General features: G+C 38.0%; 1 protein-coding gene across 5 annotated transcripts in view; it reads right to left on the bottom strand.

Moving 5' to 3' along the window:
* CACNA2D3 (calcium voltage-gated channel auxiliary subunit alpha2delta 3) overlaps nt 1-18,076 on the bottom strand; it is a 531,247-nt gene that overhangs the window by 461,767 nt on the left and 51,404 nt on the right. Inside the window, exon 1 of one of the 5 annotated variants that reach the window (XM_048047525.2) lies at nt 6,302-6,439. The exons of the other annotated variants lie outside the window; for them this stretch is intronic. Within the exon in view, the coding sequence (XP_047903482.2) occupies nt 6,302-6,366 (65 nt within the window). The 5' untranslated portion in view covers nt 6,367-6,439. Of the gene's footprint in view, nt 1-6,301; nt 6,440-18,076 lie in introns of those variants that run through there. 5 annotated transcript variants of the gene reach the window in all.

The following is an 18,076-nucleotide window of genomic DNA, read 5'->3' on the forward strand; positions in this document are numbered from 1 at the left end:
TACACAAGTACCATCTCTCAGCTTGCCAGTGAGTTTTTCTCCTCACAGTCCCTGCAACAACACTGTGTAACTGCTGTCACAGCATCTCACAGCACCGAGGCAGAGTCCACTCACAGTGAGCCGTGCAGCTGGGCAGGAGAGGCATGCTCAGAAGGCAAGCTCGTGTTCCAGACCAAAGCAAAGCAGACTGTAGCGGTGGAGGTCTCGACTCACACACATGCTGTTAGTTCTATTACACGTATTACCCAAAAGCAAACCTCCAACAAAAATACTACTGCAGCAACCACCCCTCCCTTTTCAGTTGTCTTTTGTCTCCCTTGCCATGCTCCTCACCACGGCATAGAGCAGCCAGCAGGTTGGCTCTCCTTGGGGCATGGCAGCTTGAGCAGGCCCTTTCCCCAGCTTCAGGTTTTCTTACATCCCCTCTTATTAGCAAAGGCAGAAACTCCACTTTCATGTACACTGTACTCATCTCTTTCCTTCACAGTCCTGGACCTTCAGCTTCCCCAGTTTGAAATCTTCAATATATTTTAAATTAATCAATTCAGTCATCTTCAGAACACCCATTGACATTAATTGGAATTTCAGTTTACTGTACCAGAGCCCATATTCTCCTGACCTACAATGCAAGACTTCCAAATTAGTGATATATTTCCTTCCTCCCAGGAGTCATAAATTCAGTGATACAGTTTATCTTCTAAGTAAGTTTTTGCATTCTGTAAGTATTGATCAGCAACAGTCATTTAGACAGTGAAGAGGTGGTCAAGCACAGGAGAGAGACACAGCTGGGAACAGGCAAGCACAAGTTGCTCTTATTTTTTGCCTGTGGCCTCATAAAATTAAAACACAGAAGAAGCACGTTCTCAAATTCTTGATCTGTAGACAAGAGAAACAGCTTCAGAATACTTTACGGAAATCAAACTATCCTTTTTGTTTTTTCCTTCCCAGACACTCTTATTCTAGGAATTGAGATTACTTTAAAATGGAACTTATTCATAAGCAATTGCCTGCCCAAGTAAAAGTTCACTTATCATTTAACAACCTCAGTTAAAAAAAAAAAAAAAAAAGTAAACTGTGATTTTAAATCAGCAAGGAATAAAGGTCTAGCTCTTATTTTCTTTTTGTGGCAAAAGTGTTTTTCATGTTCAGAGAGCAAGTGCTATAAAGCAAGTTCAACATCCCTGTTAAATAGGCTCATCTTCCTCCATAAGACCACCACAGAAAACCATTGAGATTGCATTTGACAGACGGATTGGTACAGTGTCAGTCACAGGTCTTGACTCCTTTTGTATTTTAAACCACAAGATGGGTATTTCTGAGACAGCATGCAAAAACTCAGAGTCCAAACATTTCTCTCAATTACTAAAAACATTTCACATTGAATAAAAATGAAAAAAAAAAAGTAAAAGTTTTATTCTACTAGAACAGAATTTTGTTATTTCTGGGAATGTGACACAAAGGCAATAAAACAAATGCACTGCCACACAAGAATGAAGCACAATAATGGCAGGTAAAAAGATAACTGCCCCAACATCCACAAGGGGAAGACAGACTAGTTTTTCTTTTATGAGTAGGGGAACACTTGTTTACTTTGGGACACTTAAAACTAGAAATAAAAACACAGTGAAAAAGAAATGAAATGGATTTGAATAAGATTTGTGAATATAAAGCTTCTGAAGCATTTTGACAACAGCTGTTGAATCAGATGAGCTAAAGAGAAAGGTTCTGAGAGGACCAAAGTACACATTTCAGAACAACTAATGAAAAGCTTTGTCATAAATAGAAATTAAATACTAAACCCCAGAAGCAGATCTTGTTTCAGCTATTAAATCCTTAGCCACAGAGGTGGCAAGCAGATGTGAGAATCCTTATGCCTTTAGGGGGCCATTCCGCCAAGCATGCAGAGACGTTACTGTAGGAGTAAGTTACTGGTGTTAATAGAAGCCTAGCAGACAGCTCTTTCAAGCGGTACCCTTCCCATCATCTAGAGCTCTGTAGAGTGGATACAAAATGCTACCAAATTCCTCACTTCACAGGGATGGGCATTTCTCACTTATTTTGTATATGGATGCAAGTTCAGAAACTGAGACATGCACAGGATGCAGCAAAAAGTACATTGGACACTACTCATAATGTTCCCTATTAAAGAAGGCAGAGCAAGAGGTTTCACTTCCTTTTCATTTCTGATTTCACTGTCCTTACCACTCTACTAATCAATGGGAAAAAAAAAAAGTGCCTGATAGCATCCATTTACAATGAAGCAAAGGTTCCCCGTGTACTCATTGTTAGTACATAGAGCATTGGCTAGCATAAAACTCCGGTCTTATTCCATTGCTATGCACATTATCAAGGCTAACAATCCCCTTCCAGGGAAGGACTGCTGAATATCATAGATGTATAAATATATCACTGTCAGGACATGTAGCCTGGAGTGCTTTATCACAAACTAAAACAAAATACTTGGTCTGGTTTCCAGACTTTAAATCTTCAATGAGCAAGAAGATAAGAATTTCTTTCAAATACAGATTAGATGGTCCACAACTCCACAGATTTACTGGAACCTGCTGTCATGAACATCCCTCTGGATGACCAGGTCCCTGAGCTTCATGATATGGTACAGTAATCAACTCTTGGTCTCCAGGAATGGAAGGAAGAAGAGCAAGTATGCTGATAAGCTAATGGTACATGGAAATCACAGAAAGCTTTCATTAGCAGCTACCTCCACTTTATACATCTATTTCTGCCTTTGCAAATGAGTTGTAATATTTGCTTAGACTTGCCATTGGATTACATGCTTCCCACAGCCTTTCTCCTAGGAAATGGTCAATAAAACACAGGAATATCCAGTATCCAACCATGCAGAGAACAGATTAAATACCAAGAACAATAGTCCCACAGTACTAGATCCAATGTAAATTTACATGGAGTAACTTCTAGTCCTTGCTACTCCACTGCTTCCAAAATTTATGGTTTAAAAAGAAAAAACATTCTTTTTATAGGAAACAAGCAAAAAAGCTACTTTGCTCTAATTTTCACTACTTCCTTTTCTTCACTTCCTTCTTAAGTGGAATGAGGTCTCTTTCAGTAGTTTAAGCTCATGCTTGACATATTTTAGTGTATCATTTTCCCAAAAAAGGTGTGCCTTTTTAACAGCCTAATGTTAAATGTAGACTTGCAATAACTTAGAACTTTTCAAAGTCTTCCCCTAATTTTCAACAGTCTCATTCAGACCTAGTCAATTACTCTATGTACAGGTTGACACAGGTTGATTCTAGGACATATTCTAGGACTTGACTGTTTTGGTTGTTTACATCACACTGAACTGTGCAAGCAGAGAAATTCAAATATAAGGTTTAAAAAAAAGGAATCCATTGCAAAATACATAAAAAAAGGAAACAAAGAAGTGCAACTGTAGCATGCCTTACAGTGCTAACTGCCTGCTGCCAATAGCTTAAATAGCATTTAAGATTACTCCTGCTGCCAATAGCTTAAATAGCATTTAAGATTACTCCCGGGGGGGGGGGGGGGGGGGGGGGGGGGGGCAAAAAATAATAATAAATAAATAATAAAATAAATACAGTTCTGTATTGCCCTTGTGATCCTGATCATGGGGAATGCCTTGTACACAAATTCTCTGCTACAGAGAGAAAGCAAAATGCTGGGACACAAAAATCAAGCAGTTTTACTGCAGTGTCACATACAAGTCCAATATCTTCATACAAGTTCTCATGCTTAAGAGTTTTTTTGAGAGGCAATAAGATATAACTCCTTACAGTGTTATAAAATCTGTAAGTCTGCTGTTTAACAATGAACTGAGATGGAGACAGAACACAGTGAGAACAAGGACTATGCTTTTTGGTGCCTTTTTTATAGCAAGAATTATACTTTAGGAAATGTACTACAGCTAAAACTAAATTACTGCAAGCTGGAATAAGAACTGGAACTAATTCATTACTATGGAACTAAAATAGCACTAGGACAGTATGTGAAAAGTTACTCATTGAACAGATACAGCATTGTGTATAACAACTTCACGTGAAAGGAAACTGCAGGCAGATATGTACTCTCAGCATCAGCAGGTGGCATTAGCAGAGCATATTTAACATGTTTTGTCCTAGCAGAAGCCCTAGGCTACTTTAAAAGCTTGACAACTTTGTGTTAATTAAATTGTAAAGTGGCTAACAGTGATACTAGTAATAGTTGCATGCCTGCAGGATGTGAATCAAACCTGTCAGTCTCTAAGGAACAGGCTAGTAAACCTTTGAATTGAGACAAGCTGATTACTTATTACAATGAGAAGATACTGTGAATTTTCTACTGTCAGCTGAGTCCCCTTATTTTAAGATGAGAATATACAAAACCTACAAAATAACATACCAGCTAAATGTTAAGTATGTGAACTAGGATACTAGAAATAGCAGTACCAGATTGATACAGAGATAGTTACGGTAACCGACTGTGTTACTGCTTGAGCAGGAATTCACAGTATCAGTAAAAGTACTGGTTAAAACCTGTCCAGCTTTGAAACTACCAACTGGAAAGGTTTTTACTTCTGGAAAAATTCGGCATTAAAAGTTGCCAGTCCAAGTGAAAAAGAAAATACTAAATACAGAATTAAGATCCTTTTCATTCATTTCAGCTTTTACTTTGTGCCTCAACACTTCACTTTTCTGTAGTGGTTACTAAGATTTTATTAGTACAACCACCCTGGACTTGCCTAAAGACAACTTGTTCTTCTCTCACATCACCTGTGATGCATTTTTAATTCTTTGGAGTCTAAAAGACTCAAGACACAAAGAAAATGAATGCTTCATGACCGTTCTGATTCATGACCAGCGAGAGCAAGCATTTGATGAGATAAAAGCTTTTATGTACATATACACACCTGGTGACATAGCCCTGCCAACTACAGTCCTAGACTGGACCTAGGAGTATTTGCTATCTTCCATCAGCAGCTGAACAAGCTCAGAGTCCTATACCAGGAGGAATCCATTCAGATCAAGATCTTCCACACATTTGTGCATGAAGAAGTTGTGGTTTGTCCACAAACCTCGCAGCATCCACAAAGTAAGTTTGGCTGTTCTGGTTTAGGCAAGAAGTTGCTCTAATCCTATAGTCTGCGTCCAACAAAACATATAAGCAAACAGTTAGCAATGAATGACACCATCATTTACACTAAATATCCAGTTAAAGCTTTCATCTCTAAATACAACATTTCATTTACACTTGGACTTCACAGAATTTCAGTCCACGAGCCTAAAATCTGTTCCAGGGAAAACTGTCCAAGTGCTGCTGATGCACAGCATCACTGCCACATGACTGGCAGCACACTGCATCGTCTTCAAGAGCACTCTGGTAACCTGTGTTCCACACAGTGTGCAAAGAACTTGCTATACAATCTTATTTTACTTCGAATAAGCATTAAAACAGGCTTATTTATACAGAACTCTCACCTGGTCACTTCATACATTACTTCACAATTTCTGTTTTCCCCTCACTGTGCTAATTGAGGACTGAAAAGTAAAAAGATAGAGACCTCTGTTCTGTACTACCCAAGAAAACTCTGTTGAAAACTCTGCAGACAAATGAAAAAAAATCTAGCAGATAAAGAATATATTTTAATAACTTATTATTAAAAAATAGGTATGAAAAGAAACAGCATACACACTTCCCTCATTATTATATACTGCTTCTTTCCTGCTACCATGAACATAATTGTAATTACAAACAATTTTCTTTTTGAAGGATATGATAATTATCCTTCAAAACATGCAAATTCATCCAAGACAAATGTGGTTTTTTTCTGCAGTCCATCAGGTTCATTTAGGAATAAACCTTTCATTAAGGTGGCACGTGGTGCTAACAAGTGTACATTCCAACACCGCAAGTTTTAAGTACAGTCTGAGAGGCAAGTTAGAGTCCTTTCCACTCTCATAAACCACACAAATAAAAGCCATACACTATTATTCTGGGTGCCTGCTGCTGCAAGAAGTAAGATGAAAATATTTTGTATTAATTCACCTTGCAAAGTAGGCCTTGAACACATTAATAGCACCCTCTAAAACCTTCATGTTTGGCTAATTTGTACTATTTCCACAGTAATTTTAGTGACTTTCCTCATTTTTATCAGAACTTCGTTTTACTGTTAAGCCGCTGTTGCCTCTCACCCATTCATAACCATTAAGAATAATGGGTCAGTGGGACTTAATTCATCCTGGGTAAACCCCTTATTTTACTCAAAAAAAGCAGGCCAGATAACAGTAAATTGTCTGAATGGTGGGACAAAATTTAAACAACTTACCTAGTGAATGACAGAGGGCTGACAAGATGGCAACAGATGCTTAAAAACAACTCCCTTAAAGGCATCCCCCAAAGGATGCCCAATTTACTCTATCTCCATAAACGATTATTTTGTTATTCTCTAAGAAAGGGGAAAGAAAAAAAAAAAAAGTAAAACAGCCTACTTATTCCAGTACTGGCCTCCTTGAGGGCCCAAGCTTAGACTCCCCAGCAATGAAGTGAGCAGGATTTTGTCTCAGCTTCACAAGCTTGCTACTTCAACCCCAGCCCCATGTCTCCTCCTTTCCTGGGGAACAATGGCCAAGGCCGCTTGGCAGGGAGTTCTAGACTGTGACACCCAGATCATCAATCAATGTCATCATAAAGGTCAGAGTCACCACATGCCAAGGCCCGGAAATTTTCCACTTCGCTCCTGAACCTTTCATAACCTAAAAAGGAGTTGAAACGAAAAGAAGCAGAGACAAGGTATTTGCCAAGCCAACATCTTCAAATCAGGATGTAAGCATCCCTGTAGCATTCACAGTCAAGGTCCTTCTAGCACCCTATGCTGAATGCATAGGCACCGAAGTCCCCACACTTCCCCTGACCATTCCCATCCTGCATGGTTTTTTTGTTTTTTGCCTATGATCTACTGCCAAATGACTGTAAGCTGTTTTCCCACCTAGAAAATAGTTTGTCACAAAATGCCTTGGGTTGGAAGGGATCTTAAAGACCACACTGTTCCAACCCCCTGCCATGGGCAGGGACACCTCCCACCAGACCAGGTTGCCCAGGGCTTCATCCAACCTGACCTTGACCTTCAGGGATGGGGCATCCGCAGCTTCTCTGGGCAGCCTATGCCAATGTTTCATCACCCTCTGAGTAAAGAATTTACTCCTAACCTGTAATCTAAATCTCTCTTTTTAGTTTAAAATTGTTTCTTGTCCTAACCCTATCTACCTGTGTAAGTCACTCTCCATCTTTTTCTTTTTTTTCCCTTTTTTTCTTTTTTTAAATAAGTCTTGTAAGTACTGAAAGGCTCAATGAGTCAAATTATGACTAGCTTGCAAGACAAAAAATGTTGTATGATTTAACAAAGTACCCTCCTGACCCAGCTGGGTAAAGGAACATCTAAGTGAAATTTGTGCTGTGTCTTGGGCTTTCTTTATGACCAAGCTCAGCCAAAACTCATTTGCCCTAGATATTCCTTAACATTCTCTGTGTATATTTAAGGGCGGAAGGGACAGAATGGAGCAACAAACCAGCATCAGAATAACTGAAGCTGAAAACAAACACCTGACTGAATCCTATTCCTCACCTAACCGAACTGAGCCATTTATGGGAAGCTCAAGTACAGAAATCATTTTGAGACACACACACACATCAATAGCAGAAAGGAGAACAGAATTCAGTAAAAATGTTTAGCCAATAGAACTTGGTCAGCAATAATTTTAAATACACATTACATAATGTTTAGATTACATCGTGGATGTTTGATATATCTGGCCTCATTCCAGAACTGCCTTTCCAACCCTTGCAAACGGAAAAGCAGAAAGCTGACACCAAATAAGCCCTCTTGATTGTGCTCTTTCTGGGACTGGACGAAGAGGATCAAAAGGTCTGGCTGAAGTTTCCAGCAAGTTAAGAAAACTTAGGTTTAACTGTGTTTTAACTAAAATAAAAAGATAAAGTATCTTCAGAAATATTTCTCTGGTTCTTTTTTTCTTGAAGAAAAGAGAATGCAAATAGCTTCACAGAAAGGCTTCAGGAAATAGATGATAATGGAACAAGATAGTCCAAGGCTCTAACGTATCTGCTTCCCATCACAACCAAAACAAAGACCTATGCCTCGCTCAAAGGTACACATACCTTAGACAGGTTAACATACAAATGGATCAACAACTTTTGATGGTGATGCCTAAAGGTTAAAAAAAAAAAGTCAGAAGAAGGTACTACTGAGGATTTGTATCCTAACGATGTCATGGAGAAGAACCTTTGTTAGTATTTCTGTGAACATTAAGTTTCTGGTGATATTGCATTGTTTTACTTTAAAACATCCTGCAAGTATTGCAAAACGTTCACAGCATTTACCAAAAAAAAGTTAATAAAACAGATCACCCATTTTCCTGCATTAATTTACCATTAAAATTGCAGTGGCAATTCAGGACTTTTTTTTCAAACTCCGAATCTCCCCCCCAAAAAATCAGCCCAGAATTCAGAATTAGACCAGATTCTGAGATGTTGTTTGAGCACCTATAAATAGAGATAGACATCTGCTATGATTTTCAAAAGCATCTAGCAGTTCAGATGCCTTACTTGGTGAGAATTGACTCCAATTGTGTTCCACTCAAAAACAGCAGCCAGTATTTCCATCCCAGAGTAATAATTCTTATTCGGTTCATCTTAAGTGTTATCTAAAAAACGATAACAGGCTGTAAAGCCAGAATCTGTCTCCAAAATAATACAAACCACCTTCATTAATGCCATGCATGTTTAAAATGTATCTGAATAGCACTAACCAATAACTGTAGTAGCCAACACTAGCATGTATGCACATCCTACACATCCTGTACCCACACAGCCCAGAAAAGAAACACGTTTATTCAGTCTTGTCTTTTACACAAGTACTTTTTTAAGTGCATGAGCTGTTTGAAGAGCAAGTAATAACAGAAATAGTAGCTTCATTTATAGTGAGTCAAACCTGTATGTTAACAGGATCCACCTCTGAGAAAGCGCTCAAGACTTGGTTCTTGATTTTGTTTTCCAATTTTCTTGGGAAATCTTTACCAATTATGAAAACAGTTTTCAATTACAAATTAAGTGTTATTAAAAGGAGTTCTTAAACCAATAAATGCATCTTTCACAAGATCTATTACTTTTAAAAAAAGTTTTATTCTTTGGCAAGGAAACACAACAGAACTTGGCTACTGAACCCCACAGAATTTTCGTTCTTTTTAGTATATATGATAGTGTGCTAGGAAAAGTGTTCTCCACATGTGAAAGTTACTCTATTTATTCCTATCATACTTTCTTACTTTTGTCCTACTGTTTTCCTAAAGAGCTAGCCCAGTCACTACCAGACACAGGTAGCAGAGAGGAGGAACCACTGTCCTGGTCAGAGATAACCACTTCTATCCAGGTCAGCATTTTCTCTACAGGGAATAAGTCCAGGGAGATCCACATTACAGACATAAGTTGTTTTCCCATTACAACAACCTGCAGCCAACGTAATATGTATTACAGGCTCAGAATAAAGATGACAAAAAATAAAGATGACAAAAAAAGCAACTGTAACTACAGTTGACAAAACTTGAAAAATAATTTCCCATCACCATTTGAATCTTTAAAAGCATTTGCTACTATTTTATTCTCCAATCCCCACCCCTTTACAGAAGACTAAAAGTTTAGAAAAATGATGTCTCAAAATAGAAAAAGCAGAGCTTGAATGCTCTAGTATTACTTGAAAAAGGAAGTGTCATATTCTGCTACAGAAGACAGCACTTCAAATTTGAAAGGTCAGCTGCAAAGCTTGGCTTGAAAAGCAGAGTCACAACACCAGGGAACAGCAATAACTTCCTGGGTTGCCATATAGCAACTACAGGATCCTGGAGATAACTGTTCTTAAGCAAAATGGGTGACAGAGCCAAACATTTCATGATGCAATCCTGTTCATCTTTAGTGAGACAGTATCAGGTCCCGTTTCCCTGAACACAGCAAGAGCTAAGCAAGGAAGCAATTCTCCTTGCTCACTGCCAGCTCTTCACTCCTGACAGCTTGTGCACTTGTGCTCTCTGTACTGACTTCTCCCCCCAGTTGTTGCAGGCTCCTAGTGCCATGCATCAGAAATGGGCTCCTCTACCCAGAGAAAGATGCTGCTGTTTTTTCTACATCCTATCTTCCTCCAGGTCCTCAGCTGTTTTTATGCACATAATGAATGACAAGTAGAGGATCTAAAACCAGTCTTAGATGTTAGAGTCTAATCCTTTTTGAGCGTGTATACATTCACTATAAAGCAAAGTTCAAGCTTGGCTACAGATATGGTAACATTTCTCTTCTCCTCCTTCCCCTCAAGAGGGGTGCATAAGAATTCACAGAATATTTAGATAAACATTTATACTGGGATTAAGCATTTTATGGTTGACAGTACTCTTTCTCTGAAAAGTAATGCTGAATTTGAAGCCACTCACCTAGTAAGCGTGGCTAGATAACTTACTGTTTTTGTTATCACAGATTTATTAACATTTTATCACCAAGAAGTTGATACAGAAAATGGGTAGTCCTACAGTGACTGAAAATTGTATGATGATGTAGTCTGCAGGAGCCAATAAGCATCTACACTGTACTTGTAGGCAGCATAACATTACTCTACAAACACAGCTTCCCCCCCCCGCCCTTTACATTGCTTGATTTCCTGGGAAGGATCAAAGCATTAAGTCACTTTTTCACTCCCAACTCAAGCAGGCAAGGAACTCTTTGAAGTAATTTTTTTCTAATGATGTATCTTTCTAAAAACAGCCTGATATTCTGAAATTTCACAATGCAAATTCCACAACAGGTGTGACATGTCTCCAAAAGCATGTCTCTCATGCTTTATTTATGGGCTTCACTCTCTTTCCACTTAAGAGACCTTTAATATGTTTTAGGTATTTCCAACATATATTTAGAAACTCCAAAAGCAGCATCCATTCATCAAAAACATGAAGACCTAAAGACAAGAGTTCAAATAAAAACTGAAGAGCCACTTGTGTCTCCAGCTTAAGGCTGCCATGGAAAAAAGTATATCAAAATGGCTCCATTAATGACTGCCTCACAAGCACTACAAAGTTGAAAGCCTGTTACCAAGGTTCTTTTCTCTAAAAGGAATTCAAACTGCTGTGTAAAAGAAGGTGAATAAGAAAATATGCAAAAAAAAAAAATCAAAATGGTTTCATTTCAGAAGCCAGGAAATATGGCACTGTTCAGCAATCATCTAAAAAAGCAGGAACTAAAAAATAATTCAGTAATCACTGACAACCTGTAGTATTAGGAGAAGCTTAGTGAATGACTGTATTGTTAACGCACGTTAAATCTTCACTTACAAGCACATTTCAACATTCCACTGACAAAGAAATAAAGATATGTAAAGAAAATCATTACTTTCCAATTATTTGAAAATACGGTCAAACTACGTTACTTCTTTATTTTAAGAAGGATACTAAAACAAAGAAGCTAACAGCAGCCACTAAGTCAAGAACAAGTACATGCTGGCCAAGTAACATGCCAGTAATAGTCAAGAGCAAACCAGGAGTGAACAGACGAAAGCACATAGAGGCTGCAGAGCTTGCAGCCCTTCACTCCTCAGAAACCTCAGGAGTTGCACGTGCTTCTAGTTATTAGTGAGTAACTGCGTAACAGAGAGAGCCTCCATTTCTCTATCCAAATGGTGGCTTGATGTCCTTTTCTGGATCCAGGAGAACTGACTGAGAATTAAGCTGAATTGCACTCCTCAGCCTGTACTGCTGACAAGTCACCTGAATTAAGAGCCACCCATTTGGGGTCATCATAATATGCAGCTTCTGTAAGCATTCAACAGGAAATTGTAGCTGTTGAGTCTCCAGGCTTTTGAAATACAAACTTTAAGGTCACCGATACAATCCAATTTATTTTAACTGCACTGATTTACACCATATAGCAGTCAGAAAACAAGTTTTAAAATATCACAATTCTCTTATTTGGGGGGCAACCTTGCAACTAGCTTGCAGTTCTCAACACCGAGATAGAGCGATTTGCCCACAATCATAAATACAGTTTAAGAACAACAAAACAAAAAAGCAAATAGTTAGCATTGCCTTCTCAAAAAAAGTAACCCACACCTACTGCTCCTGTCATTCCTATTTATTCACACCTAAAAAAAAAAAAAAAAAACCTCCAAGTGTGCAGTGGAATTACCACTGCAGAGTGCAGTATTAAAGTGCAGTTACCTTTGAGTTCAAGTTAAAGAGTTCTGGTAAAGCCCACCATGTGTGTTCACTTGTAGGTTGCACTCATTTTGGAATGGAAAAAAGCAAGCTCTATTCAAAGCTCAGTCCCATTTTACCTGGGAAGAATCCCCACAGAAATTAAGACAAATAAACGAAGGGATAAGAAGAACAAGAAACTGCTATTGGAAAAGAACAAGGCATGCATCCAATTCCCTTAGCTTCATTTGCTGCGCAAGTAATGGACCAAACATATCACTTCAATAATCTTGGCCCCATAGCTCTTACAGTTTGGTTATTTTAGGTTTCTTTTTAGATAGTCTTCATCAAGCTGCAGGAATTTAAAAGCAATTTTACAATTTCAATGTTTTTTAACTTCTTAAGCTGAGAGCAGAAAGATACTTTTTCATTAGAAGAATAAGAGAAATTGTCTTTAACTCAGCTAAGAAAAGTCATTAGCTTTCTTATGCAAGATTCAACATACCACTACCAAAATCTAAAGTAGAATCGGACAGAAAGTTTTATTGGATATTTAGAGGATTAAAGCTAATTTAGATGAAGAATGACTCATGACGACCACCTTCTTCCACAACTTTGTTTTCTGTTTCCTTGCCTTTCCTCTGAAGGCCCCTGGACTGTCAAAGACAATACACAGGACTGAACTCAGAAATGGTCAGATCTGGCACAACACTTCTTGCATTACTACAGTCTGACCTTTTGGAAGGCTCTCAGTTACTCTCTAAATATAATGAAATATGTACATGTATGCTTTGACATGACAAGATAGCTACAGAAGGTGATTTGATAAGTCAGAAAGTATTATTTGTAAAGGTATTTTTCAAAGAGGAATTACATTCTAGAAATGTTGAAGATGTTGCATAGCTGAGCAAGGACTTGAAAACTCAGGCAAGCTTAAAGAAGTCAAACATGAGCAAGCAATTTCTCCATAAGGTATGCCAGTCCCACCCAAAAAAGTATGTTACATCAGACAAAAAAATGCCACCAAACAGAAGCACTACACGATACTAACTGAAATATAATAACAGATGAAAATGCTTTGAGCAGGTCAAAGATTTCTTATTCTAGGTCACTTAAGCAATGAATTATATAGAAGTATAAATTTGCTAAAAAATTTATTTTAAAGAAAAGTTTGGCTGACAGATGTTCTGTCATTCCTTTGTTTTTACAGTTCACTCACCCCATGCCCACAGTGGGATGTGGGAGAGAACCGGGGGGTGTAGGGGGTAAAAACTCATGGGTTGAGATAAAGACAGTTAATTAGGACAGAAAAAGAATGGAAACAATAATAATATAATCAGTAGAAAGCAAGCGATGCACAATGCAATTGCTCACCACCCGCTGACTGATGCCCACCCTGTCCCCAAGCAGCAGTCCCCATCGCCGCCCCTGCCCCCAGCCACCCACCCCACCTAATTGCTCAGCACAATGCCACGTGGCACAGAATAGCCCTTTGGCCAGTCTGGGCCAGCTGTCCTGGTGCTGTCCCCTCCCAGCTCCTCAGGCACCCCCAGCCCCCTAGCAGGCAGACTGTATGAGGAAGTGAGAAGTCAGTGTAAGCACTGATAAGCAACAACTGAAACACGGGTGTCTTATCAGCATTATTCTCATCCTAAGTCCCAAACACCAGCCACTAGGAGGAAAATTAATTCCATCCCAGCCGACGGGAACACAAGCTCAAAGTGCCCACTACTAACGTGGACCTAAAGAGCAGAACATATGCAGATTAGTAGTGTATCTGGTAGTGTTCCTCTTAGTCTCTTCTCCACTTGCATAGAACTAAGGCATCTTTTATATAAAATACTATGCTTGGATATAGTGCCTCTTTCAACACATAAAACTTTATGTGCTTTAAGAGTTCAAGCACTAATATCAATGAAACTCTAACTTTTTGTTAGTTACATTCATTTGGGTATTAGGTATTGTAATACCTTGCCAATACGCAAATTGTGGCTATAATAATTTTTTAAAAGCGAGTCGGTGGCAAACACCAAGAATAAAAATATGAGTTCATTGTGATAATGACAACAGATTTTCAGCTTCTGCTATTGTGTTTGTGTCAAATGAACAGTCTACTCTATAAACGGTACTTATGAATTTAAGAATTACTCCTGTTTAGCTGCACAACTCAATATTTGTTCCTTTATTTCAGGACCATCTGCAAACTATTTTCACTATCATCATTTCCACATTTCCAAGGAGTTAACAAAAAATACTACTGCATTTTTTATTTTTTTTAAACTAGCCATTTAAGATTTGTATCTTCTACTGATGGCCATAACTAAAGAATCTAATCTTGTATAATTTGATGGATTTTTTTATTCTACTTTGATGTATTAAATCTCAACTTATATAATCATTATATATAATCAACGTATATAATCATTATTCCTATGCATTAACCAATTATTTGAATTATGTGGAACTTCAAAATAAGTCATGGTCTCTTTCTGTGAGGCTACACAGGCCTGTTAACACATATCACAACAAGTACACAAACTATAAATAGAAATACTAAGTAGACAATGTTAATAATTTAACACTGGATACAGAGCAGAATTTTTAAAAGTCACCAATATCAGCAGCCGCAAGACCTTTGTAATAATGTATTATATTTGGCCGTTGCTCCTTTCCTTACATTAAAGGGAGATTCAAGTACAAAGGTTGCTTAATTAAACAGAAAACGTGCCCATGCTGTCACTTGCAGGTCCAAGAGCATACAGCTTTACAAAAGTTACCATTATATTTCATCTTCCCATATCAGCCAAAAGAACTCCCCAGAAAGTATTTGAAGGCATAACTTAATCCCTCTCCAGAAAAGAAAAGAGAAGTCCCTGTCCTGGTTCCAGTTAGGACAGAGTTAAGTAGCTCATAGTAGCTGGTAGGGTGCTATGTTTTGGATTAGGATGAGAAGAGCGCTGATAACATGCTGATGTTTTAATTGTTGCAGAGCAGTGTTTACACCAGGCCAAGGACTTTTCGGCTTCTCGCTCTGTCCTGCCAGCGAGCAGGCTGGGGGTGCAGCAGGAGCTGGGAGGGGACAGACCCAGGACAGCTGACCCAAACTGGCCAAAGGGGTATTCCATACCATCTGGCGTCATGCTAAACAATATATAGGGGTGGCTGGCCGGGGTGGGGGGGCCGGCTGCTCGGGGATAGGCTGGGCATCGGTCAGCGGGTGGTGAGCAATTGCATTGTGCATCACTTGTTTTCTTACACATTATTATTGTTAATACTATTACCATTATCACTATTATTATTATTATTGTTATTATTATTTTCCTGTCTTAATAAACTGTCTTTATCTCAACTCACAGGCTTCACTTTCCCGTTTCTCTCCCCCATCCCAGAGAGGGAGGGGGGAGGGTGAGCGAACGGCTGTGTGGTGTTTAGCTGCCAGCCGGGTTAAACCACAACAGTCCCTTAAGGGAATAAAAATAAAAAAAAATAAAAAAATATCCTGCTAAGGAATTAAAACCCATTTTTTGTTTACTCACAGAATTCTAGGATGACAAGATTTCTCACGAGTACTGTTGAACAAACATCTACCTACCAGCAAACTCTTACCCCAGCACAGGTCTATTAAAGCTATACAGGCTATTAGCATTGCTGATTTATTTTTTTTTAATTTACAAGTAAATATAAGTGGAAACTAGTAACGTGCAAGGTCTCCAAGATGTTAATTATGGTGCATGAAAAGAAATGCAATACTCAGCCACTCTCTGCCAAACTAAGCCGTGATTTTCCATGTAACTCACAGTAATGGCTTAGCTTTTATGAGCAACAGTGAAAGAGCATATTGTAACCTTTTTAACCTACTTTTCAAAGAAAATTACAGTGCACGGCACACTTCTTCCCTCTTGCACTTTTAGGAAAAAAAAACTTTCAGATCTAGTTAATGTTGGTCGATAGACCTTCCGATAGACCTTCATTAATTAAAAAAAAAAAGAGACTGGAGTGTTTTATAGGTAGCAGAAAATTGGAAGCAATGGAATAAAACTAGCAAGTCATTTCTGCATCTGAGAAAGCATTGTCTTTCTCCACAACACATGATGTTTCATGAAAAGGTTAGCTAATAGTTCTACTACTATAAGCCTTGCTGTGCTTTTATTTTTTATTTTTTTGGTTGTTTTTGTTTTTATGAAGGGTTCAGCCTGTCAAGTTACAACTCATTATTATTATTTCCTCTTATTTCCAAAGAAGAAATCTTTAACAAGACAGCTCATTGTATTTTCAATGCACAGAAAACTATTCAAGCCCTGAAGTAGAACAGTGTCTTACTGCTTCATAATCGAGAAGTCAGTGGTACCTGCAGTTTATAACCATTTCCAAAATCACAAGCACTGGAAATCATCCTTAGAAAAAGGGGACTTGTATAAATTCTCTATTAGAGTTGTCCAAAAAAATCCATAGGTTTGAAGCACGTTGTTCAAACTAATTCTTGGAATAGACGGTTCTGCTCCAGATGGCCTTTTATCTGTTTTAGATATATGCAGCGGCACAGTTGATTTCTGGCTAAGCGTTCAATTTTTTTTTTCCTGCATAATAGAATATCTATAAAAGAGGAGATGATATTTCAGAAGAGAATGAAAGATCCTGAATGTCGACAAGTACTACATCTGCATCTGGTGCTCCTGCAGATAAGCACTACATTACTTTAGCATCATGCTACTTTACTGATCACCGTGAAGAATGTTTTTCTTTTATCAGACATGATTTTACACTGAATTCATAACAAGAAATAATATAAACTACTCAGTTACAATAACAGAAATATCGACAAGTTACATGGAGAATCAGGGTGGGGGGAAACACGGACACATTGGCAATAGATGGGGAAATTATTTGTTTTTAAATGAATATAAAAATAATTCATCAGTATATCCAGTTTGACCAAGGATAGCCAGATTCACCAAGGATAAATCCAACTATTTAAACATTTTTTTTCCTTATCTAATATCTATAAAGCTATCAAATCAAGAAAGACAGATCCATTTGTCACTTTAGGTGGAAATAGTACAGTGATGAAAGGTTAGAAAAAAATGCATGATGAATAAGCCTTGACTTTCATACTTAAATAGAATTTATGCATATTTCAGCACTACTAAATGTTCTCTTTAAACCAATCCTACTTTTAAAGGGATTTTTCATTTCTAAGAAATAAAGTTTCATATATACATATTCACTTAAACTATCTTGAATGATTTTGTCCCAACAGTTTCATAGACACACACACACAAAAAGTAAATTAGAAAGACAAAAACAACACTGTTGTTTCACAAAAAAAAAAAAAGGATTCAAAACATACTTATTAAAAGGAGAATTGGATATAGAATTACAGTAACTGAAGTTTTTAAGAGTGTTGGTTTCTATATGACAAGGAAGTCAGCTTTTCCTTGCTCCACAGAGCAGCAGATATTTTGCAATTCCAGAAGCCTGCCCACCACCCTTCAAGGACCTTCTCTATGGACATTCAGAGTTCAGTATTGCCATATCAGCTGCTTAATGAAACAGCTATTGAAGCCAATAAATGGACAATGGTTGCAAGAAGCATCCTACTGTTCTTCATATGCAGTGTAGTTACACTCACCTATATGCTCCAGGTAGCAGAGTATAAACTCATTACCCCTTTTATATTCAAGATAGGAAGCCCACAAGCTTTAGAAAGAGAGAATCCAATGACAATGTTTAAAGGTATCAAATCCACAAGCTGTATAGATCAAATAACTTTTTGTTTTTGTTTTGTTTCTTCAGATTCTTCATATACGAGCTTTCTTCTCAGTTTCAGCCAGAACTGGAAGCAAGGGTTCTAAATATAGTCC

The sequence above is a fragment of the Anser cygnoides genome, chromosome 10 (assembly GCF_040182565.1).
Source record: "Anser cygnoides isolate HZ-2024a breed goose chromosome 10, Taihu_goose_T2T_genome, whole genome shotgun sequence".
Classification (NCBI taxonomy): Eukaryota; Metazoa; Chordata; class Aves; order Anseriformes; family Anatidae; genus Anser; species Anser cygnoides.